This window comes from Balaenoptera ricei, chromosome 19, assembly GCF_028023285.1.
Source record: "Balaenoptera ricei isolate mBalRic1 chromosome 19, mBalRic1.hap2, whole genome shotgun sequence".
Lineage (NCBI taxonomy): Eukaryota > Metazoa > Chordata > Mammalia > Artiodactyla > Balaenopteridae > Balaenoptera > Balaenoptera ricei.
The window spans coordinates 4,716,067-4,741,308 of record NC_082657.1 but is presented as its reverse complement, the minus strand read 5'-3'; the positions used below and the strand labels follow the sequence as shown (position 1 = coordinate 4,741,308).

Below are 25,242 nucleotides of genomic sequence, written 5' to 3'. Positions count from 1 at the left end.
TATATGCTTACTATATTTCTGTTTTCATTTCATGTAGATATGCAAACCATGGGTCTAACTTCAGCACTAAAAAAAACGTGTAGAAATATAATCTTGTGTATATTCAGGTAAGGAGAGGCAGTTTGTAGGGAGCTTGAATCTGAAGTTCCAGTGACTTGATATTTTCATAGTAGCCCCAGAAATAATCAGGGATACACTTTGGAGTTCATAAGTCAAATGCAGATTATGAACATATATTTCCAAAGTTGAACGTCGTTTTGTATATAACGTGGAAAGAAATTGTTTAGATGCCCCTCAACCTAGAGAGCCTAACGATGTATTATGTATTATGAAGTGCCCCAAAGAGGTGGGATACACTGGGGTCAATAGAAAGCTTATGACTCATTCAGGATTATAAAGGAAAGATTACATTACATTACATTAATTTTTGAATCCCTTACAAGCATGCTTTACTCTAGTTCCTTTCATTAAACTTCTGTAACACTGTGTCTTCAGTGTCTAGAAATAATACTAATTTTCATTAATAAATGATATACAACAGCTATTCCTTTTTAAGAGGACAGAAGAACATTGTTCCCCTCCATTTTTTCTACCATCATGATACTCATGAAAACTTCATTCTCTCAGTGTCCAGTTGTACTGTGTTTCACAATCATCTGGTAGAGTAACTCTTTCCTATAATCATCAGCAATAGCCCTCAGTCATAGCAAATCTAGAGAAGGGGCAATGACCACAAAAACCACTATATTTTAGATAATAGTTTTATATCTATACTCTGCCCCTCCCCATGCTGTCAAGTTTATTTATAACATTGCACCTTAAAATGAGTGTCCTAGTTTTTCACAGTAAGCTGGATATGAATAAATCCCACCTAATGAAGTAGGTCCTTTCATCTTACCCATCCCTTCCCTAAGACCATCATGGTGATAAAAGAATAGCAAGTAACGAAAGAATAACAGCAGATTTCAAACTTCAGGTTATAGGTCGTTAATAAGAATACACCGTTTTCAAGAAACTTCAAATAATTGAATAAAAACATTTAATAATATGCAGATAATTAGGTTTTTCCACAGGTATCCTTGCTTCATTGATAGACACCATCTCATGAGTTGTTTTTTTTTTATACAGCAGGTTCTTATTAGTCGTCCATTTTATACATATTAGTGTATACATGTCAATCCCAATCTCCCAATTCATCACACCACCAACCCCACCCCACCACCACTTTCCCCCCTTGGTGTCCATACATTTGTTTTCTACATCTCTGTCTCTATCTCTGCCCTGCAAATGGATTCATCTGTACCATTTTTCTAGGTTCCACATATATGCGTTAATATACGGTATTTGTTTTTCTCTTTTTGACTGACTTCACTCTGTATGACAGTCTCTAGTTTTTTGTTTTTTTTTTTAAGTAGCCTTTCTTTTTTTTCTTCCTGTTCTTCCATGCTGCTTGCAGGATCTTAGTTCCCTGACCAGGGATTGAACCCAGGCAATGGCAGTGAAATGCCGAGTCCTATCTGATCTTGGTTGATCTTCATAAGTAATGAACCTAGTTCCCCTGAGTGTAAATTTTCTTATCGTTAAGTCCATTGAGAGCGTTGTTTGAACATTTATCTCCATTACATTTGTCATTTCTGTCTAGTATGAATTCTTCGTGGTGTGTGCTGAGGTAATTGCTGAAAGACCTTGACTCACTTGTACCGTTTCCATATTATATGAATACTTTCATGACCACAAAACTGTGTATTGTTTACAAAGTTGATCACACTCATTACATTTGTCAAATTTCTGGAAAGAATTCTGTTATGTTCCAGAAGGCTTAAAATTTGGATCAGCTTTGCCATATATTTGTGTGTTTTTTCTCAAAAATGTATATTCTGATACCAAGTGAGGTATGAGCCCTGGTTCCTGGCTTTGCCACATACATTAGTTTTATATGGTATCTCTCCACAATGGAGTTTGTTTTTATTTAAAAAAATTTTTTTTTGTTTTTTTGGCCATACTGCATGGTCTGTGGGATCTTAGTTCCCCAACCGGGTATTGAACCTGGGCCCTCAGCAGTGAAAGCCCGAGTCCTAATCACTGGACTGCCAGGGAATTCCCTCTTTTTATTTTTAATTGGAATATAAGTGATGTACAATATAATGTTTCAGGTGCACTATACACTTTTAAAAAAATTTTTATTTATTTATTTATTTTTTGCTGTGTTGGGTCTTCGTTTCTGTGCGAGGGCTTTCTCTGGTTGTGGCAAGCGGGGGCCACTCTTCATCACGGTGCGCGGGCCTCTCACTATCGCGGCCTCTCTTGTTGCGGAGCACACACTCCAGAAGCGCAGGCTCAGTAGTTGTGGCTCACGGGCCTGGTTGCTCCGCGGCATGTGGGATCTTCCCAGACCACGGCTTGAACCCGTGTCCCCTGCATTGGCAGGCAGATTCTCAACCACTGCGCCACCAGGGAAGCCCTACACTTTTAATATTTGTATACATTATGAAATGATCACCACAATGAGTCTAGTAGCCTTCTTGTCCCCAAACAAATTATGATGTTATTGACCATATTCTTTATGCTGTATATTACATCACTGTGACCTATCTATTGTGCAGTTTTAAATGTGACCCTCTTAACTTTTTTTTCTTTTGGCCGTACCGCCTGGCATGTGGGATCTTAGTTCCCTGACCAGAGATCTAAACCGAACCCCCTGCAGTGGAAGCACGGAGTCTTAGCCGCTGAACCACCAGGGAAGTCCCTGAAATATGCCCCTCTTATCTCACCCCTTTACCCCTTTCTCGAAATCATATGTTTGTTTTACCAGTCTCTCTTCACTGTATTTCACTTTTTTAAAAAAAATGCCATATATAAGTGAAACCATGTGGTATTTGTTTTTGTCTGACTTTTTTCACTTAGTACGTTCTAGAGCCATCTATGTTGTTGCAAATGGCAACATTTCTGAGCAATATTGCATTCTATATATATACACACCACATTTTCATGATCAGTTTGTCCATCAGTGGTGCTCAGTGCAGTCTTCACATTAGATGGATGAGGCATTTTGTAAATACATGTGTGCCCCCTGACCAGAGATCCTCTTTCATGCTATCAGGGTGGGGCCCAACTTTAATGAATAATATTTAAGGATCTCCAGTATGTTCTAATCTGTATGTACCATTGAGCATCCTGACTGAGTCCCCCCATTCCTGAGGGCTGAGATCTGGGCTGAGGCTGAGGGGTTCTGCTCTGCGTGGGGATGGATCAGGGCTGGTCTGTGACCTGAAGGGGGTCGTCGGGTCCACCTGAGGGTCTCACCAGAGAGCACAGTGACTTGCAGGAAAGTGTGGGAAAACTGCCTTGCTGGTCTCTGTGTAAGAGTTTACTGTGTTCAATCCTTCCTGCCCTGCTAAGGTTCCCACCGTTGTATGGTGGAGTCTGAAACAAAGGGTTCTGAGAAAACACACAGGTTGTCAAGTTGGGGGAGGAAAACATTAGTAGCATAAGGCTTCAGAAGCTATTTTGTTCATTTCTGGCTTTTTGGTTGGTTTGGTCAGTTCAGAAAGTGTTTCGCAAAGAGGCAATTTTAGAATTTTGTTCCTGTTTGGAAGCTTCCAGGTACCCATGAAAATAAATATACCATTCGTCTTGTTTAATTGTAGAACTGCAGTCTTCAAATTTAGTCTTAAGGAAAACGAGTTTTGGGAGATGGAATGATACTCATAATGGCCAATGTAATTCTGGATTAATTTTAGTTTGTTCAACCCACTTGGTAAAAATGTGCATGTGTAGCGTTCATACTTTTGATGCAGGAAGGAAGACCCCTTCCAGGACCCAAGAGTGGGCCCTTGTCTAACACTCAGAAACGAATTGTCCGAGGAGACACACATACTGACAAAGCAAAAGACTTTATTGGGAAGGGGCGCCTGGGCGAAGAGCAGCAGGGTAAGGGAACCCAGGAGAACGGCTCTGTCACGTGGCTCGCAGTCTCAGGTTGATGGTCATGGGGTTAGTTTCCGGGTTGTCTCTGGCCAGTCATCTTGCTTGGTCCATTTTTGGTCTGACTCAGGGTCCTTCCTGGGGTGGCTTTTCTGTGTCAGATCTTAGTTCCTGTTTTAACCTTTTGCCTTTAAGTCACCATGGCTCAGGCCTTTGTCCTCCTTCAGTTCTAGGCTCTGAGAGGGCCCCACCATCCCCTCCAGCCAGTCTCTGTCACATTCACCAGGGTTTATTGCCTCCGTATCAACCCCCCTCATCAGAAATGCCTTTCTCCATTGATCATTTGGAGTCTTTCCCCTTTTCCGTTCGTTGAAGGGCGCAGCGTGTTTCTCTTCCTCCCAGGATGGGAGGAAAAGATGTAGGAAGTCCTAAAAAGCCCTACAGAACTGGTGTCCTCGTGTAGTGTCCTGAGCTGTCCCCATGGTTAGTGTGCCGTGTCACTGCCCCGCTGTAGCCCCCAGGTGTTCCAGGCTGTGCCCATCCAGGGGCCAGGCACCACCTTGGACAAGAGCCTTGATTTAACAGTAGCTCATCTGCTCAGAGTCAGGGATAGTGATTTCACTGTTCTGAGGGTGCAGATGTTGGGAACCTAAGGGGGCATGTAGGAGGCCCCCCCCCCAATGAGCTAGGGTATCTTTTAATTACCTGTGAGTGGGGAGAACAGGAGATAAAAACCCTGGGAACCATCTGTCTTGGAGATTTCCTCACTATACTCAAATGCCCTTGTAACTGGACTTCATAACAACCCCAGTTGCTGGTCAGTTCTCCCAGGAGGGCCAACTTCTTAACCTTCATACTGAATGGCCAGTGTCCTTTAGGTGGCAGCTTGTGTGTATTCCTGTTGTGATGGCTTTACTGAGAGGTCCTTGTGTCTTTCAGCCTTGTTTGCCCATGAGTGGTTTGGGAACAGGTAGAAAATTGGGGAAATCGGAGGGAAGCCTGTAGGGCTCTGCAGCAGAGACATGGCCGCAAGTCGGGGCATCAAGATGTGTGCACCCGTCCCTTGTGGGCTCAAAGGGTGTGTGGAGCTGTTGGCGAAGGGTGTCTCACTTCTGGCTGGAGCACCTGGAATTAGGTTTATGGATAGATGTGGAGTGCGTTGCATGGTTTGAGGTGCCATAGTGTCTTAGCTCAGGTTCCCTGGGACCTAGCTGCTGACACTGAGGTTTCCATTGCATTTGTTTATTCGGATAGTTCATGGTCATATCTTGGGAAGAAAGAAGGCAGTGGATTTAGGCAGAGAAAAACATTTTTTCTCCAATGTCAGATGTGTTCCCTGAGCTGAGCCTGCAGGAATCCTTCAGTGCAGGAGGATGGGTGCCTTGTCCTCAGGCGATGGAGCTAGAGGGTGCCCTACCGCATCCACTCCACAAGTGACTTGTGTCGGTCTTTTGGGAGGTCAAGGATCATTGTGCAGGGACACTGCTTTGGGAAAGAACTCTGGTGTTCTTATTAATTGCTGCAAGTAATAAATCCTTCCTTGTCCAGGGGGGGCCTGGGGAGGGAATCACTGTGCTATTTTTAGAGTAATACAGGGAGAAGTTCAGAGATCATTTTGTGGGTTACCTTTTGTATTTTTTAGTATTTTGTGTTGCAAATAAAGTTTCAGATGCACTGATACAAAAGATAAGAAAGAGAGAATTTGGAGTGTTTCCTTGGGAAACGGTGGGGTCTCTGTGTGGCATGTGCATCACTAGATACATCTCTTTTATGTAGTTTTTGGAGATGACGGTGTTTGGTCTGTGGTCACTATGAATGAAAATATGGTGTTTTGCATGTAGTGTTTCCTTGGGTGTCTTCATACGTATTTTTCCCTCAGGCATGATTTATTAGAGTTTGGAATGTTTTCTGGTATTTTATAGCAGGATGAGCGGATCATTACGGGTTGCATGGAGGCTGTGTTGGACCCCATGAGAGTTTGTAAGTTCATTTGAATCCTGAGCGGAAATTATGAGTATAAACTTCAAATGGCAGAATGTTTTCATTAGGTAGATTCTGGTAGGTATGTGTCTGTGGGCACAATTTGAGAGAGGCCAGTAACTTCGTGGAGGTAGGGAAATTTATTCCAAAAATCCGAGGGCCAGCAACAGTACAGTGACCTGCAGCCCAGAGGCTCATCTTTGGGAAGCTGTAGTTGCTACTTTCTTACTGCCAGGTCAGTGCTGGTTCTCCTACTGTCCTCTCCCTCCCTGTGTCAAACCTCCGAGTGTACACACACACACACACACACACGACAGAGAACAAGGAACAATATAATTGTATAGAATTACTGTTAATTATTCTTCATACATTTGATACAATTGTCTAATATCACTCTTGTGACTTTTTAAATTTAACATTTGTTAACTAGAGCCTCTTGATACCGATTGTTGAGCCACAACTCAGTAAAAGACTGCATGGGAACGTGAAGTGGAGGTGTTTATTACTCACAGGTTCTGGAGGAGGTACAGGATACAGCTGGAGGGAACACGTCAGAATTCAAGGAGGGGTGCAGGCAGAGAGCATGGGGCATGCCCTGAGGCATGTGCCTTCATTAGGGTCCATGGATGAAATGTTTTGGCTTCTTGGGTTCAGGCTGCATTTGTCAGTGCAAACCGAAAAAAACAGGAATGGGTAGGCTTCCTTGTTGGAAGCATGTCTCATCCAAAGAAGAACCAGGCGAAAGCCTTGGGTGACAGGGGAAAATGGTTATCACAAGGGCAGTTGGGGGAGTCAGTCATAACAGGAACTTAAACTTGCTGTGACTCTGTGGGCTGTTCCATAGGACGTGTTGTCAGGGGAAAGGCTCGAGTCAGATCAAGATCCCTGTTGGCCAGTTGCCTACACCAAATAAATGCTGAGATCACCACATTATGGAGTACTTCACCTAGCCTCTCATGGCCACCATCTGTGATTTTAGATTTGTTTTCTGGGTGGTGGCGATTTTCAAATTAAAAATGTAGTCTGTAATTCAAAGTATTTACTCAAATGATCTGTTTCACAAGGGTGAATTGTGGCAGGTTATTCGTTTACCTGAAAATATTGTAATTAGGTTATTTCCCTATGTAAATATCATCATGTAGGCATATGATAAAACATACATTGTAGGTGTTATCGAACAGATATTTCCATAAATATATTGAGGGTTGAAATGAAGTTTTTGCATAGCTGATAACCTAGTTTTAATTTCTTTAGGGTTTGTATTAAAGAGAATATATCTCCCTATAAAATACCCTTAAAACACTGTAAAAATGATTATTCTTTAGATGAAACTAATCTTAATTTCCTCTGAAGCCTGTATACTTTACAGGCTTTCTCATCCACACATCACAGAACTTTCAGAAGTAGAAACAAAGACCTAGGGACTTCCTTGGTGGCGGAGTGGTTAATACTCTGCGCTTCCAATGCAGGCGGCCGGGTTCGATCCCTGCTCAGGGAACTAGATCCCACATGCATGCTGCAACTAAGGAGCCTGCAAGCCGCAATTAAGGAGTTGCTGCAACTAAAGACCTTGCACAACCAAATCAATCAATCAATCAATCAATCAGTCAATATTAGGGCTTCCCTGGTGGCGCAGTGGTTAAGAATCCGCCTGCCGGTGGGTTCCTGCACGTCCGCCCGGCTCCCCCCCTGACGTCAGCCTCGCGGTTCTATTTAAGGCCCCTCCTGCTCCCCACTCGGAGTACCCGAGCAGCTACCGCCAATTCCGGGTCCAGCGCCACTTGCCTGCCCGCCTGCCCAATGTGCACTCCCGATTCCTTTCGGTTCTAAGTCCAATATGGCAACTCTCAAGGATCAGCTGATTCGGAATCTTCTTAAGGAAGAACATGTCCCCCAGAATAAGATTACAGTGGTTGGTGTTGGTGCTGTTGGCATGGCCTGTGCCATCAGTATCTTTTTTTTTTTTTTAATTTCAGATTTTTTTTTAAATTTATTTATTTATTTTTGGCTGTGTTGGGTCTTCGTTTCTGTGCGAGGGCTTTCTCCAGTTGCGGCAAGCGGGGGCCACTCTTCATCGCGGTGCGCGGGCCTCTCACTATTGCGGCCTCTGTTGTTGCGGAACACAGGCTCCAGACGCGCAGGCTCAGTAGTTGTGGCTCACGGGCCTAGTTGCTCCGCGGCATGTGGGATCTTCCCAGACCAGGGCTCGAACCCGTGTCCCCTGCATTGGCAGGCAGATTCTCAACCACTGCGCCACCAGGGAAGCCCTGCTATCAGTATCTTAATGAAGGACTTGGTAGAAGAGAAACTGAAGGGAGAGATGATGGATCTCCAACATGGCAGCCTTTTCCTTAGAACACCAGAAATCGTCTCTGGCAAAGACTATAATGTGACAGCAAACTCCAGGCTGAAGAGGGAGAAAGCTGTCTTAATTTGGTCCAGTGTAATGTGAACATCTTTAAATTCATCATTCCTAATACTGTAAAATACAGCCCAAACTGCAAGTTGCTTGTTGTTTCCAATCCAGTGGCTATCTTGACCCGTGTGGCTTGGAAGATAAGCAGCTTTCCCAAAAACCATGTTATTGGAAGCGGTTGCAATTTGGATTCAGCGCGGTTCCGTTACCTCATGGGGGAAAGGCTGGGAGTTCACCCATTAAGCTGTCATGGGTGGATCCTTGGGGAGCATGGAGACTCTAGTGTGCCTGTATGGAGTGGAGTGAATGTTGCTGGTGTCTCGCTGAAGAATCTGCACCCCGAATTAGGCACTGATGCAGGTAAGGAGCAGTGGAAGGCAGTTCACAAACAGGTGGTTGACAGTGCTTTTGAGGTGATCAGACTGAAAGGCTACATACACATCCTGGGCCATTGGACTATCTGTGGCAGATTTGGCAGAAAGTATAATGAAGAACCTTAGGCAGGTGCATCCGATTTCCACCATGATTAAGGCTTTCTGTGGAATGAAAGAGGATGTCTTCCTTAGTGTTCCTTGCATCTTGGGACAGAATGGAATCTCAGATGTTGTGAAAGTGACTCTGACTCCTGAGGAACAGGCCTGTTTGAAGAAGAGTGCAGATACACTTTGGGGGATCCAGAAAGAGCTGCAGTTTTAAAGTCTAATATCATACCACTTCACTGTCTAGGCTACAACAGGATTTTAGCTGGAGGTTGTTGCATACTGTCCTTTATATCTGATCTGTGACTAAAGCAGTAATGTTAAGACAGCCTCTGAAAAACATCAGTTTCCTAACATTAGCAATAGGAATGGTTCATAAAACCCTGCAGCTGTATCCTGCTGCTGCATGGCACTTATCTTGTGTGGTCCTAAATTGGTTCGTGTAAAATAGTTCTACTTCCTCAAGAGGTACCACTGACAATGTTGCAGATGCTGCAGTTGCCCTTCAAACCAGATGTGTATTTAACTCTGTGTTATATAACTTCCGGTTCCTTTAGCCAAGATGCCTAGTCCAACTTTTTTTCCTCCAATTAATCACATTCTGGGATTGATTATAAATCCAGTATTGTATGTCTTGTGCATAACTGTTCTAAAGAATCTTATTTTATGTACTATATGTATCAGAATAGTATACATTGCCATGTAATGTAAAAAAGAAAAATCGACAAATAATTCAGCCAACTCTCTTAAGTGTTATACCAACGAAAACAATAAATAAACCTTGAACAGTGGAAAAAAAAAAAAAAAAGAATCTGCCTGCCAATGCAGGAGACACAGGTTTGATCCCTGGTCTGGGAAGATCCCACATGCCACGGAGCAGCTAAGCCCATGTGCCACAACTACTGAGCCTGTGCTCTAGAGCCTGCGAGACACAGCTACTGAGCCCACATGCCACATCTACTGAGCCTGGGTTCTAGAGCCCGTGAGCCACAACTACTGAGCCTGTGCGCCTAGAGCCCGTGCTCCGCAACAAGAGAAGCCACTGCAGTGAGAAGCCTGCACATCGCAACGAAGAGTAGACCCCGCTTGCATCAGCTAGAGAAAGCCCGCGTGCAGCCATGAAGATGCAATGCAGCCAAAAATAAAAAAATAAAGTAAGGTTTAAAAAATAAATATTAAAAAAAAAAGAAACAGAGCTAAAATATGTTACAATTTCAAAATAAAAAACTTTCTAATTACAATTACATTATTTTTAGTTATGTTTGACTTAAGTGTACTATGATATAAAGAAGTTTTTCTCGAAGATATTTGAAGGCAATTATTAAGTGTAGAATAGGAGAAGTATTTTAAAGAATAATGCCTTCTCATCAAAGGAATACAACGTTTCTCTTTTTTCTTTCTCTTTTTATTGTATCTATATGAAGTGCTGGAGGCTAACTAAACTTACTGCCCTAATCATTTCACAAGATACGTTCAGTCAGAGAATTCTGTGGTACACCTTTACTGAATAGTGATGTATCTCAAGTATTTCTCTATCATACTCCGGGGGAAAGCAGGTTTTAAAAGGCAAAAAGAAGCAAAACAATCAAAAAATAATTTACCTAAAAAAGAATACTACAATTTATTGCTTTTTTTTAAAATATATTTTTCTTAACCTTATTTATTTATTTATTTATGGCTGTGTTGGGTCTTCGTTTCTGTGCGAGGGCTTTCTCCAGTTGCGGCAAGTGGGGGCCACTCTTCATCGCGGTGCGCGGGGCTTCTCACTGTCGTGGCCTCTCTTGTTGCAGAGCACAGGCTCCAGATGCGCAGGCTCAGTAGTTGTGGCTCACGGGCCTAGTTGCTCCGCGGCATGTGGGATCTTCCCGGACCAGGGCTCGAACCCATGTCCCCTGCATTGGCAGGCAGATTCTCAACCACGGCGCCACCAGGGAAGCCCCTACTGCTCTTTTTTTTTTTTTTTTTTTTTTTACTGCTCTTTTTATAGCAACGGTTAGTGCCCTGAATTATCACATGCTTTAGTTCACCAGGCTCAGACCTCAGGTCTAGTCCCTGATTGTCTGGAAATGAGCAGAGCGTTGAGTTTGGCCTCCTGAGTGAGCAGGGAATAGAAACAATGTCTGTTCTGTAGAGTTTTCAGTGTGAAAAAGCCCATCCTACCCAGAGTTTTGTAATTCTGTCATTCTAGTTTGTAATAGAAAGACAAGTCCAGCTCTTGTTTCCTGAATTGCTTTTATTAGTTCTAACTGCAGGAAATGTTCCAGGCTCCAATCACCGCCCCACAGCTACCACTCGGAGACCCAAGTTTCCAGAGCTCTGAATTGCTTCAGCCTCACTAACGGGACTTTAGAGCAACCTGTTGTGAGGCGGGGAGGGGCGGGGCGGAGCTTTTTATTTAAACCGTTTTTAAGTTAAGAGGAAACGTCTTAGTTCTTGAGGAAAGTGACTGCCCGCCCTCCGGCCATCCGAGCGTCTGGGCTCCCTCCTCGCCCCGCCCCTCGCACACAGCGCTCCGCGCAGGCCCCGCCCCGGAAGCCCCGCCTCTCCCCCGAATTAGTAGTTACCTGCGGAACCGGAAACAGGGGCCATGTTTCGAAGGTCACGGTACGAGGTAAGACGCAGAGGTAAGCTGCGCTTCGCTAGTGAAGATCTGTGCTTCGCTGCTCCTCGTACTGAAACCTACTGGCTTCGGAGTTACGATGAACCGTAAATCCCAGCATCCGGCCTCCTACCTAATAGATCCAGACGTCGCCGTTAGAGGTCGGGTATGTTTTCCTTTGGGTTTGAAATCTCTTTGAGGTCCCTGCCCTTCGCTTTACGGCCTTCAGTCCACGTGGACACGGTCTTTAGCGCCGTTTTCCTGCTTCAAACCTTCAGTGGCCCACCGCGTAGCGTCCTCTTCCTTGAGGTGGATTCGCGCCCCCAGTCTCGCCCCCTCGGCCCCTGGAGGGCAGCGCCGGCCGTCCCGCTCCCGGAGAGGCCGCCTCCTCTCCCCGGTCCTGGGGTTCTGGAGAGCCCGCCCCTCTCCTGAGACCCCCTCCCTCCCTCCCCGCCCCTCTGTCCTCGCGTCTCCAGGCCGGTCCTTCAGCTCCCCCGGCCTCCCCTTCGTAGTCAGCCCTTCTCCTCACCCCGCGTAGGGGGAGGTGACCTGGGCCAGACGTGTGACACCCAGTGTTGTTTCTTCCCGAATTCCACCCGCTGGAAAATATCTCTTTTCCGGTAGGCGGGTATGTTACTCAGCCGCCATTTCTGGAGACACGTGGGCGATGGGAAGTAGGAGGAGTAGAGACGGAGCGACTGACAGAGAAGTAGGAATAACTGAGATGTTGAAGGAATGGGGGAGAACCCATGGCATAGCAGCGTGGGAAGAGGGGCCCTGGATCACCAGTAGAATGGAGGACAATACAGTGGCGAGGCGCTTCACGCAGAGAGTGGCCGGAGAGAATGGAGTTTGAACCTTGGCCTTCAGAGCCACGTGGCTCTGGGAGAGCAAGAGAGGAACAACTAGGAACTAGAAGAGCAGAGGAAGAGCGAGCCGATGGGAAGTACAGCCACCTGGTGGTGCCACAGAGTGGGGCGGAAGGGACTGTGGCCGGGATGGAAACGCCGTAACCAGGGGATGAGAGAGGGGGCCGAGATCGGGAAGAAAGATGCAGAAAGATACGGATATTCAGGACAGTCAGAAAGGTTGGGCGGAGAGAGCAACAAGAGGGGAAGCAGGTCGCAGAGTGGGGCAGCACAGGCGTGAGGAAGGAAACAGAGAGGAGGGCAGGAACAGCAGCAGAGCAGAAGGGAAGAAAAAGATGGACACAGAGAAAGAAATAGGGAGACAGATAAACCTAATGAAATGTAAAGATGTAGTAGTGCAGGTACAAGGGAGAAATGGGGTCCAGATGTGTGGTGAGTTCTTTGGATGTGGACAATTAAGTCGTGATATATTGATTTCTGGCTTTAAAATCTAATGAATGTAAATTTTGTTTGTTTGACTTACATAGACAAGGATCAGAATTGAAAAACTGGCTGTAAGGTTTGTGCATTTTGTAATTATTTGAATCATAAGATGACTTCCATATCCAGTTCCTGTTCAGCCATGGGGCAGTGACTTGACTCAGACAGTTGTCCTTCACCCTCTTACATTTCTTGTCAGGGGGTAGAGGACTGGGTAAGAAATAACTGTCAGCACATGGTACCTCTTGAAAGGAAGAGGCCCTTCGGGTGACCTTTTCGGAATTCATTTCCACCTGATTCTGTTCAGTCAATTCAGACCTTCTCCGAAACGTGCCCCCTCTGGGCCTCAGAGAGCCCACTTGTAACATAGAGATGAGAGACTAGACCAGAAATTCTCAGTCTGAGCAACACTTCACCCCTGAATTCATTGGCGAAATTGGGTGTGTGTCTGTGTGTGGCAGTTCTTTTTTTTTTGAGTATATATTTATTGCAAAGGTAATATCAAGCCCATGTGAAAATACAGACAAAAAGAAGAAAATGGAAATCATTTCTGATCCCACTCAAAAAAGATGGTATTAATCTTTTAGTATATATCATTATAGTCTTAATTTATGGATAAAGTTTTAATAAAAAGTATAAGTAGCACTTTTTATTTGGAGTATAGTTTCTTTACATTGCTGTACTGTCATATTCTGATGTACATCAAAGTGAATCAGCCATATGTATACATATCCCCTCTTTTTTGGATTTCCTTCCCATTTGGGTCACCACAGAGTATTGAGAACATACTGTATAGCCTTCCCGGTGCTATACAGTATGTTCTCATTAGTTATCTATTTTATACATTGTAGTGTGTATATGGCAATCTGAATCTCCCATCATCCCTCCCCACCTCCCACCCCCACCCACCGTGTGTGGCAATTATTTTTGAAGAGAGTGTCTAGTTGTATTTAGAAATTTAAATGGGTCACAGTCATCCCAGAATGTAAAAGTAAAACAAACCCTAGAAGGGAGACAAGAACATAGGCTCAGAGTTAAAGTGACCATAGTGAGATGTATTTCTCTGCAGAAAGTTTAAATTTGAAGAGAGTTTATGTCAGTCCTGGCACTCATATCTCCACGGGCTGTTATTTGTCTTTACGACAAAGTCCAGTCTCCTCACTGTGTCTACACAGCCCTGTATCATGCTCAGGGCCCTGCCAGTGTCTCCAGCCTCATCTTGGGAAGTGACCGTTTCCTCATGGTTCACTCTGCCCCGGACACATTCACCTTTTTCTGTTCCCAAACCCCAACACGTTTTCTGTCTCAGATCTTAGTTCCTGTTCTTACCGTTGGCCTTTAAGTCACCATGGCTCAGGCCCCTTGTCCTCCACATCTTACTTCAGAGATGTGTCCCCTTCCCCTTCCTCCGATAATCTCTGTGAAATTACCCAGGTTTTATTGCCTCTGTATCAGTCACCCTCAACAGAAATGTACTTGTGTATTGATTATTTTTAGTCTTTACTGCTTAACCTCCATCAAAGGATACAGTGTTCCTCATCTTCCCAGGGTCACTGCAACACCTCACTCTGGGGATGTTTTCAAGGCTAGGATTGTTGATTGGGCTGAGTACTCCTCAGGAAATACCAAGGTGCCAGGGCAGGTAATGAGGATGGTTCTCACACTTGTTTTGGACATTTCCACTCTAATCGATCCTTACCTTATGTGTCTGTTTAATTACTCAAGAGCAAAAAGATGTAGGGAGGCCTAAAAAGTCCTATACAGCTGGTGTCCTCAAGCAGTGGGTGACGTGTCCCCACGTTTAGTCTGCTGTGTCAGTGCTCTGCTGTAGCCCCCAGGTGTTCCAGGCTGTGTGCGTCAGGTGACCAGCTGCCCCCTTGGACAGGAGCTTTGCCTTCCGGCAGGTCATCTGCACAGAGTCAGGGTTAGTGATTTCACTCTGCTAAGGGTGAGCAGAAGTCCAGAACCCAGTGGGGCATGAAGGAGGCCTCCCTCAAAGAGCTAGGGTATCCTTTAATTACCTGTGAGTGGGTAGAACAGGAGTCAAGAAACTCGGGGACTGTCTGCTTTGAGTCTCCGTAAATGAACTCACATGCCTTTGTAACTGGACTTCATGACGTTCCCAATTGTTGGTCAGTTTTCCCAGGATGGCCGACTTCTTGACCTTCATACTGAATGGCCAGTGTCCTTTGGGTGGCAGCTTGTGTGTATTCCTGTTGCGATGGCTTTGCTGAGAGGTCCTTGTGCCTTTTAGCCCTGTCTGCCCATGAGTGCGTGGAGGAGAGGCAGAACAGTTGGGAAGCTGGAGGGCAGCCTGTAGGGGTCTTCAGGAGGGATGTGGCAGCCAGTGTGGGCTTCAGGGTGAGCCAGGTGAATGGTGTGGGCACCTGTCCCTTTTGGGGTCAAGGCATCTGGAGACCTATTTGAAAGGAATGTCTTAATTGTGGTCGGAGCACCTGGAGGTGGTATGTGTAGTTGTGGGCTGCGTTACACGAACTGAATTGCCATAAAGTCCTAGCTCAGGTTCCCCGGGACATAGATGCTGAGACTGAGGATTGCATGCATTGGTTACATTGAATAACTCATGGTCACACCTGAGTACGAATGAAGGCGATGAAGGATTTAGAAAGACAAACGTTTTCCTCCCGTGCCCTTAGAGATATGACCTGAGCTGTGCGAACAGCACGCTCTGGGTACAGGTGGATGGGCGCCATGGTCCTGAGGGACTGGATCTACAGGGTGCACCACAGAATCCACTCTGTACATTGACTCATGTTGGGTCTTTTGAGAGTGGAAGAATCATCATGCAACCCTTAAAGTGATACACAGAAAATTTTAGAGATATTTTATGGGTTACCTTTGGTATTTTTGAGCATTTTATTGTGTAAGTGAAGACCATTTCAGATACACTTTGAAAGATCCAGTGGAGAATTTGGGCCATTTCATTGGGAGAGGTTGTGGTCTGACTGTGGCACGTGCATTATTGCATATGTCTCTTTTTTAATTAGTAGGTTTTGGAGATGACAGTGTTGGGGCTGGAATCATTGTAAATGAAAGTATGGTATCTTAGGTTTAGTGGGTCCTTGGGTGTCTTCACATGTAATTTTTGTGATAATTATTACACAGTGTATATATCTGCCAAATAATCACATTGTCTATCTTATATGTACACCATGTTTATTCATCAGTTATACGTTAATAGAGCTTGGGAAAAAAAGAACGTGGGAGGTGTGCTGGGCTCCACCCAGACTTCACATGGATTTGAGTAAGGCATCGTCATATATCCCCTTCATACAACAAGAGGTTTGCTTTCCAGTAGTATGGATGGCGCCCAACATCAGTAATCCTTAAGGTTCCCCAGGATGTTCCAATCTGGATCCCTCACTGAGCATTGTGACTCCGGGTCCCCCCGTTCCTGAGGGCTGAGATCTGGGCTGAGGCTGAGGGGCTCTGCTCTGCGTGGGGATGGATCAGGGCTGGTCTGTGACCTGCAGGGGGTCGTCGGGTCCAGCTGAGGTGCCCACTGCTGCTGTGTACGTGGGGGCCTCACCAGGAGGGGAGCGAGATCTGAAGGAAAGTGTGGGGAAGCTCCCTGGTTGGTCTCTGTGTGGAAGTTTACTGTCCTGAGCCCCTCCTGGGACAGTGGGCAGCAGGGGACTGTCTGTTCTACATGCTGAGGTCTTCCCTGTGTGCGTGGTGGTGACTCAGGAAGGGGCTGTGTTGATTCTAAGCATTAAACAGCCTGTTTCCAACTCTCAGGATAGACCTCTAAAGAGTCCTGTTGTCTAACAAAGAAGCCCTTAAGAGAGGGAAGAGAAAAGGAGTCAGGAATGGCTCTTTCTGAGGTAAAGTCATATTCTCAGTTGATTCTTCAGTCTTTCCTTTCTGAAGTGCCCTCAATTGGACTTGCTAATCTTGTCTCACTCTGAGGTATCCTTCCTGACACCTGTACATTCACCTTTATCTAGTGCCTTCCCTCAGTCCCTGTCCTGTCCACTTAGATTTCATCTCCCCTGAGGTTCCAGTGGACATTGTCTTAGGCAGGGCTTCACACCTATGGATTGTGGATGGGGTCTCAGTGCTGTTGGGCAGCAGGTATTGTTAAAGGGCTTCGTCTGAATGCACTGTCCACTCTCTGTAAATTCTGTGACCTATCCTGTTCGTGGAAGTCATCTGAATATGCACAATACTTAGTAAATTCTGGAAAACTGAACAATAACAAGAAATTTGTTCTGATTTTTTTTTATAATACACTAGAAGCTAAATGAGTGAGTCACTGAGTTCAAAATCTGAGTGATTGGAAAATGGAATGGAAAGTCCAGAAAGAGACATCAGTGATAGAGGGTGTTTTATTCCATCATCGATTTTAAACTATGAAATCAACAAAATTCTCTGGATTCTTCAAGTCATTTTCTTCCCCTCCATTTCTCAGGGGTTGTCTTTACACTCTGTTGATTGCCTTTTTCATGACAGAGAAGTTTTTCTGCTTTATGCAAGTAAGGTCCCTACTTTATTCTTTTGCTGGTAGATATCCAGTTTCCCAGCAGCATCTGTTACTGAGACTGTCCTTTTTCCGTTGTGTAGTAGTATTACCACCCTTGTGAGTACATTTTACATACATGCCAAGGATTATTTGTGAGCATTCTGTTCTGTTCCTTTGCTTTATGTGTCTGTGTTCATGCCAGTACCACACCGTCTTGATTAATTTGTATGTAATATGTTTTGATATTCAAAAAGGGCCTTCTCCATCTCCCTCCTGTTTCAAGAGTATTTGGGCCATTTTGGGTCCTTTGAGATTCTCTTAGCATGTTTTTTTACCATGTTTTTTTGTATTACTGCAAAGCATGTTTTTTTTACCATGTTTCTTCTGTCACTGCAAATATTGCCATTGGAATTTTGACAGGGATTCTGTTGTATCTATAGAACACTTTGGGACTGTGGTCATTTTAAGAATATTAAGTCTTCCAGTGCATGCGTACAGGATATCTTTCTATTTGTGTGTATCTCCTTGGATTACTTTTAACAAGTTTTGTAGTTTTCAGTGTACAAGTGTTTCACCTCCTTGGCTAATTTATTCCTAAGTATTCTGTACTTTTTAATGCTGTAGTTAATGGGATTGTTTTCTTAATTTTTTTTGACATTTTTCATTCCATATAGAAATTTGACTGATTTTTGCATGTTAATTTTTTTATCCAAGTTTTCTGAAAAAATTTTTTGACATAGTTGGGTTTTCTTTTTCTTTTTAAAAATTTATTTATTTATTTATTTATTTTGGGCTGTGTTGGGTCTTCGTTGCTGTGCATGGGCTTTCTCTAGTTGCAGCGAGCAGGGGCTACTCTTCCTTGAGGTGCTTGGGCTTCTCACTGCGATGGCTTCTCTTGTTGTGGAGCACGGGCTCTAGAGCGCGCAGGCTTCAGTAGCTGTGGCACACAGGCTCAGTAGTTGTGGCTCGCAGGGTCTAGAGCACAGGCTCAGTAGTTGTGGCTCACGGGCTTAGTTGCTCCACGGCATGTGGGATCTTCCCGGACCAGGGCTCGAACCCGTGTCCCCTGCGTTGGCAGGTGGATTCTTAAGCACTGCGCCACCAGGGAAGTCCCGACATAGTTGTTTTCTTGTAGTGTCTTTGTGGTTTGTCCGTATAAAACTTGTCACCCACAAAAAAAGATAATTCTTTTTTAGTTTGAGTATCTTTGATTTCTTTTTCCATTTAATGGCTTTGGTAGGATTTTCAGTACTTTGTTGAATAGTAGTAAGTGTGCATAGCAGAGAGTGTGCACGCTTGCCTTCCTCCTGATGTGAGAGGAAAACCTTTTAGTCTTTGTAGAGTATAATGTTAGCTGTGTTCTTTTCATATTTGGTGTTTATTATGTCGAGATAGTTTACTGTTTCTGGTTTGTTGAGGGTTTATATCTTGAAAGGTTGCTGCATTTTGTTAAGTGGGTTATTTCTGCATCAATTGAGACGATCATATGTGTTTTTTCCTTTATTCTGTCAACATGTTATATCACATTAATTGACTTTTCTATGTTGAGTCAGCCTTGCATTATAGGAATAAAATGTACTTGGTGTTGATTTGAATACATTTTCACGTGCTGTTGAATTTGATTTTGTAGTATTTTGTTAAGGATTTTGCATCAGTATGTGTGGGGGATATTGGATTTGTAGTTTTCTTTTCTTGCATCTTTTTCTGGCTTTGGTATCAGAGTTAAGCAGGCTCCGTAGAAGGAATTTGCTAGTGTTCCCTCTGAGACTATTCAAGAAGATTTTAGCAGGATTACAGGCAATTCTTCTGCACATGTTTGGTACAATTCAGTAGGGAGGCTATCTTGTCCTGGGTTTTTCCTTGTTTGAGATTTTTGATTACTGCTTGAATCTCCCAGTTATAATTCTATTCAAATTTTTTATTTTGTAATGATTAGGCCTGGTTAGGTTTGACGTTTGTAAGAACTTACCTGTATCTTCTAGATTATGTAATTTGTAGGCATTACTGTTCATAGTTCTCCCTTATCTTCCTTTAAAAAACATTTCTGTGACACCAGTTGCAATCTGTTTCCTGCCTAGTGTTAAAACACCAACTCTTGGTTGTTTGATTTTTATTTTGTTTTCCTACATTCTGTTTCATTTATCTCTCAACTAACCTTTCTTCTCTGTTTCTTTCTAGTAACTTTTTGTTTAGTTTTTTCTTTTTCTCTCCTTCCTTGTAGTGAATATATTCCTGATTTGTGTTCTCTTCTCTTTTTTGTTGTAGATGTTTAGCAGTGTAGACTTTCCTTTTTGTACTGCTTGACGGTATAATTTTTAGTATGTTGTGTTGTTACTTTCATTTAGATATTTTAAAAGTTTCCTTGTCTTCTTTCAAGTATTGGTTTAAAAATGAATTGTTTCATTTCTACATTTTTGAAATTTTTCTGTTTTCCTTCTGCTGGCTTTTTGAAGTTTGGTTTCATTATGTTTGGAGAAATACATTTTATGATCTGAGTCTTCTTGAATTTGCTAAGATTTGCTTTGTGGCCTAACATGTAGTCTGTGATGGAGAATGTTTCATGTGTGCTTGAGAAGCATGTGTTTTCTGCTTTTGTTTGATGGGGTGATCTCTGTGGTCTTGTGAGTCTATAGTGTTGTTCAGGTGCTCTGTTTCCTTTTGGTCTTCTCTTTGCTTCCACTGGTACTTAACACTGGGGTATTGAGGGGAACTCTGTTAGGTGTTTAAATATTTATAATTGTTATATCTTTGAGAGTTACCCTTTTTTATGATAATATAATGTCCTTTCTGTCTTATGTCAATTTTTCTCTTTAATTCATTTTGTCTGATATTATGCAGTCATCCCTGCTATCTTTGGGACGTAATATCTTTTTCCATCCTTTCACTTTTAGCTTTTCTGTGTCCTTAGATTTGTGAATGTTAACAGTTTTAACTCTCTGACATGCTGTCTCTGTGTCTTGCTCTTGTTCTCTGTTTTCCTCCTGTTACTTCCTCTAGTGGTCCCTGCGCAGGCACCCTGTACAGTGGTGAAAGGCAGGAGCCCTGGCCAGCCCCCTTCCCTCCACTGTAATGTCAGTGGGAATGCACTGAGTATTTCCTTCTGTTTTTTTTTTTCTTAAATTTTATTGAAGTATAGTTGATTTACAATGTTGTGTTAATTTCTGCTGTGCAGCAAAGTGACTCAATTATACATATATATATATTCTTTTCCATTCTGGTTTATCACAGGATATTGAATATAGTTCCCTGTCCTCTACGGTAGGACCTTGTAGTTTCTCCATCCTGTATATACTAGTTTGCATCTGCTGATCCCAAACTTGAAATCCTCCCCCCACCACAATCCTGCAACTACAAGTCTGTTCTCTGTGAGTATTTCTGTTTCGTAAATATGTTCATTTGTGTCGTATTTTAGATTCCACATATAAGTGATAACATGGTATTTGTCTTTTTACTTACTTCACTTAGTATGATAATCTCTAAGTCCATCCATGTGGCTGCAAATGACATTCTTTCATTCTTTTTTATGGCTGAGTAATATTCCATTGTATATATACACCACATTTTCTTTATCCACTGATTTGTCAGTGGACATTTAGGTTGTTTCCATGTCTTGAATTTTGTAAATGATGATCATGTGAACATAGGGGATCGTGTATCTTTTTGAATTATAGTTTTGTCTGGATATATGCCCAGGAGTGGAATTGCTGGAACATATGGCAACTCCATTTTTAATTTATTGAGGAACATCCACACTGGTTTCCATAATGGCTGCATCAATTTATATTCCCATCAACAGTGTAAGAGCGTTAACTTCTCTCCGAGTGTTTCCTTCTGATCATCATGTTTGGTGAAATGTTCTTGCTTAATTGCAATATTTTTTTCCTTTTTTTTTTTAATGGTTTTTAATTTTCCAGTAAGTTTTAAACTTTATTATTGTGATAATTTTTTTCTTAATCTGTTAATGTATAATAGTAATAACTTTTCTAATTTTAAATAAGTATTTTTTTATATATATAAATTTATTTATTTATTTTTGGCTACACTGGGTCTTCGTTGCTGCACACGGGCTTTCACTAGTCGCAGTGAGCGAGGACTACTCTTCGTTGCTGTGTGTGAGCTTCTCATTGTGGTGGCTTCTCTTGTTGTGGAGCACGGGCTCTAGGCGTGTGGGCTTCAGTAGTTGTGGCATGCGGGCTCAGTAGTTGTGGCTCGTGGGCTCTAGAGCACAGGCTCAGTAGTTGTGGTGCACTGGCTTAGTTGCTCCACGGCCTGTGGGATCTTCCCGGACCAGGGCGCAAACCCGTGTCCCTTGCATTGACAGGCGGATTCTTAACCGCTGCACCACCAGGGAAACCCCTGAATCAGTGTTTTATTAGTGGAATACATAAATAAACTCTTTCACACTTGGTGAAGTGTGTTTTTTCTTTCAGGGTCAGTTGACATTGAATGATGTGGTCATCACATTCTCTCAGGAGGAGTGGAAATGCCTGGACCCTGCTCAGAGGGCCTTGTACAGGGACGTGATGTTGGAGACCTACAGGAACCTGATCTTTGTGGGTGAGGATAACTTCCTTCCAAATGTTGGGAGGGTATCTTTGCATTTACCCTTATTTGCCTTTTGGAATCCCATGCCTCGCTTAACTGAACTCAATGCCTTGATGTCTCAGGTCTCAGGAGTTTAAATGTGCCATTTCTTTAGATGGTCTGCCCACTTCATGATACACCAGGAGTTTTTTCCGGTGCTTAAGTATTTAAAACACCCAACTGGAAACTTTTAAAATAAAGGGGTCTCTTGCTCTCTCATCTCTCCTTTTGGGCTTGATTCTCTTGAATGCTCAGTTTTCAGTCCATATAGATCAGAGCTGATGCCTCCAGACTCCAGTCCCTGGGCCTTTCTGGATTACACCCCCATCTGATGTTTCTTAGAAGATCTAATTATAAGATGGGAAAACACTGCTTGCTGTTTCATTCCATCTGGCACCTCAGAACCTGCATGGAGCTTTCTCAAGCCCTGTCTGCTTGTTTAGATCCGTCGGCCATTTCTTCTGTTCTGACTTTGCCACACCCATCAGGGATGTGTGTAATAGGGAGGTGCATTAGATCTTCTGTTATTGTAACTTAGGGAAACTCTAAAGACGGTGGACAGAGAGATCCTCGTTTTAATCCCCAGTCCTACATGGGGAGAACATATGAATCTTTCTGGCTCTATCTTGGAATCTATGGGTTGAGCTCATGATTCCGTGTCAAGGACCCATAATATCTGAACCCCATATCTTATATTTTTTTCCTTTCTTACTGCTGTACTTAGGAAATATATATTCTTTCTGATTTAATATTCTCCTAAGTTTGCATGATTTTGCCTTTGAAAGTTGCTTTTGAAAGACATGCTGCTAGGGACTGAAATTTTATCTCGTTTCTTTCCTTGATAATGTACCTGTAGTTAATGGACAACTTCTGGTGGATACTGTGGAATGAGTTTGCTGTGTAACAGAAAATTTTTGATGGAGAATACTTTCCCTCCTATGTTGTAAGATCCTGATAAGTCTTTGCAGTTCTTTTTCTGGTTTTGAGGAATATCACCGAAACATGTCTCAAAGGCACTGTGACAATGTTGCTCACATGTAATAATTACCATCGTTTGAGCCTCAAGAAATGGTATAGGAATTTCTCCTAGGGATTACATTGTCCAAGTTCACATTCTCGTGTTAGGCTATTGACTCAACTGTCATGCCATATTTTTTGTTGCCTGTGCATGCCATTGTTCATTATACCGTCACAGCTAATTTTGAAGCGTCTTAATGAGACAGTTTGTGGAGTGATACTTTATCAATGGTGAGCTATCATTTTTTTGTTTACAGCACTGCTGCTTTCATTTTGTACATTTCTATGGGTAACAAGTGGTCTTGATTTTATTAATTTTATCATCAGGTCTATGTATTTGATGTTACTAATTAGTGTTTTTGTTTTCTATTTTCCATGTGAGTGTTTGATTGGGGAAGAGCCCCCTCATGGTGGAATTTTTGTTGTATAGAAATACATTGATTTTTGCATGTTGATTAAATGTCTGGTAATTTAGTATTTCTAGCAGGGTTTTTTGTTTTTTTGTTTTTTTTCCAGAATCTTCAGGATTTCTACAAATTAGATCATATTGGTTTTAAACAGATAATTTTGTTTCCTTTTTATATTTGGATACCTTTTATCTCTTTTTTTTGCCTACTTGTTCTTGTTCCTACTAGGATTTCCAGGAATAAGTTTTTAGAAGTAAGAGCAAGTATCCTTGTCCTGTTTCTGATCTTAGAGGGAATGCTTTCAGTCTTTCACCATTGCGCATAATGTTAGCTGTGTGCTGTCAATACGTGTCCTTTATTGTGTTGAGGTAGCTTTTTAAAACTTTTTTGGTTTATTGAGTATCTTTATCATGAAAGGCTGTTGACTTTTTTCAAATGCTTTGCCAGCATCGATTGAGACCATCATGTAGGATTTTTTTTAATATATTCTCTTTTTTGTATACATTTATTTATTTTATTTCTTTATTTTTGGCTGTGTGGTCTTCATTGGTGTGTGCGGGCTTTCTCTAGTTGCGGCGAGCAGGGGCTACTTTTCATTGTGGTGCGTGGGCTTCTCATTGCGGTGGCTTCTCTTGTTGCGGATCACGGGCTCTAGGCGTGTGGGCTTCAGTAGTTGTGGCACTCGGGCTCAGTAGTTGTGGCTCACAAGCTCTAGAGCGCAGGCTCTGTAGTTGTGGTGCACAGGCTTAGTTGCTCCATGGCACGTGGGATCTTCCTGGACCAGGGATCAAACCCGTGTCCCCTGCATTGGCAGGCGGAGTCTTTAACCACTCCGCCACCAGAGAAGTCCTTTTTTCATTCTCTTTTTTTTTTTTTTTTCAGATTTAATTGATATTTATAGGACATTCCATCCAAAATCAGCAGATTACACTTTCTTCTCAAGTGCACACGGAACATTCTCCAGGATAGATCACACCTTGGGTCACTAATCAAGCCTCAGTAAATTTAAGAAAATTGAAATCATATCAAGCATCTTTTCTGACCACAGCACTATGAGATTAGAAATCAATTACAGGGGAATGCGCCACGCAAGCAGTGCCCATGGACGCGCGGTGGCGTGGTGCACAGGCGCCCCGGCCTGCAGGCGTCTCCAGCAGGCGCCTCCAATACACACAGAGGAGTCCTTGGACTGTGAGGAGGAGGCCACGGCAAGCAGAGGCTGTGGAAACCTGGAACGATTCTGCCTTCATACTTGGCATTGACTCAGAATTCCTTGAGTCCTGGTCAAACACTGTGAGCTGATTACTGCCCCTAGCATTAGGTCAGTCCATAGGTAGTGGGAGCAATGGCTGTGCATCTGTTGGAGGATTGGTGCAAGGGGCTGGACCTGGACGCCAGGAAGGCCGTGCTGATCGTGGGCATCCCTGTGGACTGTAGTGAAGAGGAAATGACAGAGACCCTGAAGGCGGGCTTACAGCCCCTGTGTGCCTACAGTGTGCTGGGCAGAATGTTCAGATGGGAAGACAACTCTAAGGCAGTTTTCATCGAATTGGCTGACGAGGTCAATTATGCTACGATGCCCAATCAGATCCCAGGAAGGGGAGGTACCTGGGAAGTGGTGGTGAAGCTCCGTAGCCCAGATAATGAACGTATCAACAGACTGAACTACTTCCTGAAAGATGAGGGCCGGAGAATGGTAAATGTGGTCAGTACCCTGGAGCATAGCACTTACCCTGAGGAGGTAGAGCCAAAAGGCTTGGCTCAAGTCGAGCCACCAGTCCCGCAGCCTCTGAAAGAAAGCATGTGGTACCCAAAACTGAAGGTGTTTTCGGGAAGCACATTCCCAGGCCCAGGCGAAGAGAACTTTGAAGGCTGGCTAGAGCAGGTGACTGAGATGATGCAGATGTGGCAGGTGCCTGAGGTAGAGAAGCAGCGGCGTTTCCTGGAAAGCTTAGAGGGCCCCGCGCTGTCCCTCATACAGGTGCTGCGGGCCAACAATGACTC

The 25,242-nt window shown here is 43.5% G+C and overlaps 1 protein-coding gene and 1 pseudogene across 2 annotated transcripts in view; both read left to right on the top strand.

Moving 5' to 3' along the window:
• The window catches only part of LOC132354078 (zinc finger protein 347-like), a 44,010-nt gene that overhangs the window by 4,443 nt on the left and 14,325 nt on the right, over window positions 1-25,242 (top strand). The window contains exons 1-2 of one of the 2 annotated variants that reach the window (XR_009499170.1): window positions 21,702-21,787; window positions 24,121-24,406. Coding sequence is in view for 1 of the 2 variants with exons in the window: in XM_059905689.1 (XP_059761672.1) it covers window positions 21,661-21,787 (127 nt within the window). In the remaining variant the exon portion in view is untranslated. Of the gene's footprint in view, window positions 1-21,660; window positions 21,788-24,120; window positions 24,407-25,242 lie in introns of those variants that run through there. The other variant, XM_059905689.1, reaches the window with a different exon arrangement.
• On the top strand, window positions 7,742-9,044 carry LOC132352930 (L-lactate dehydrogenase A chain-like; annotated as a pseudogene).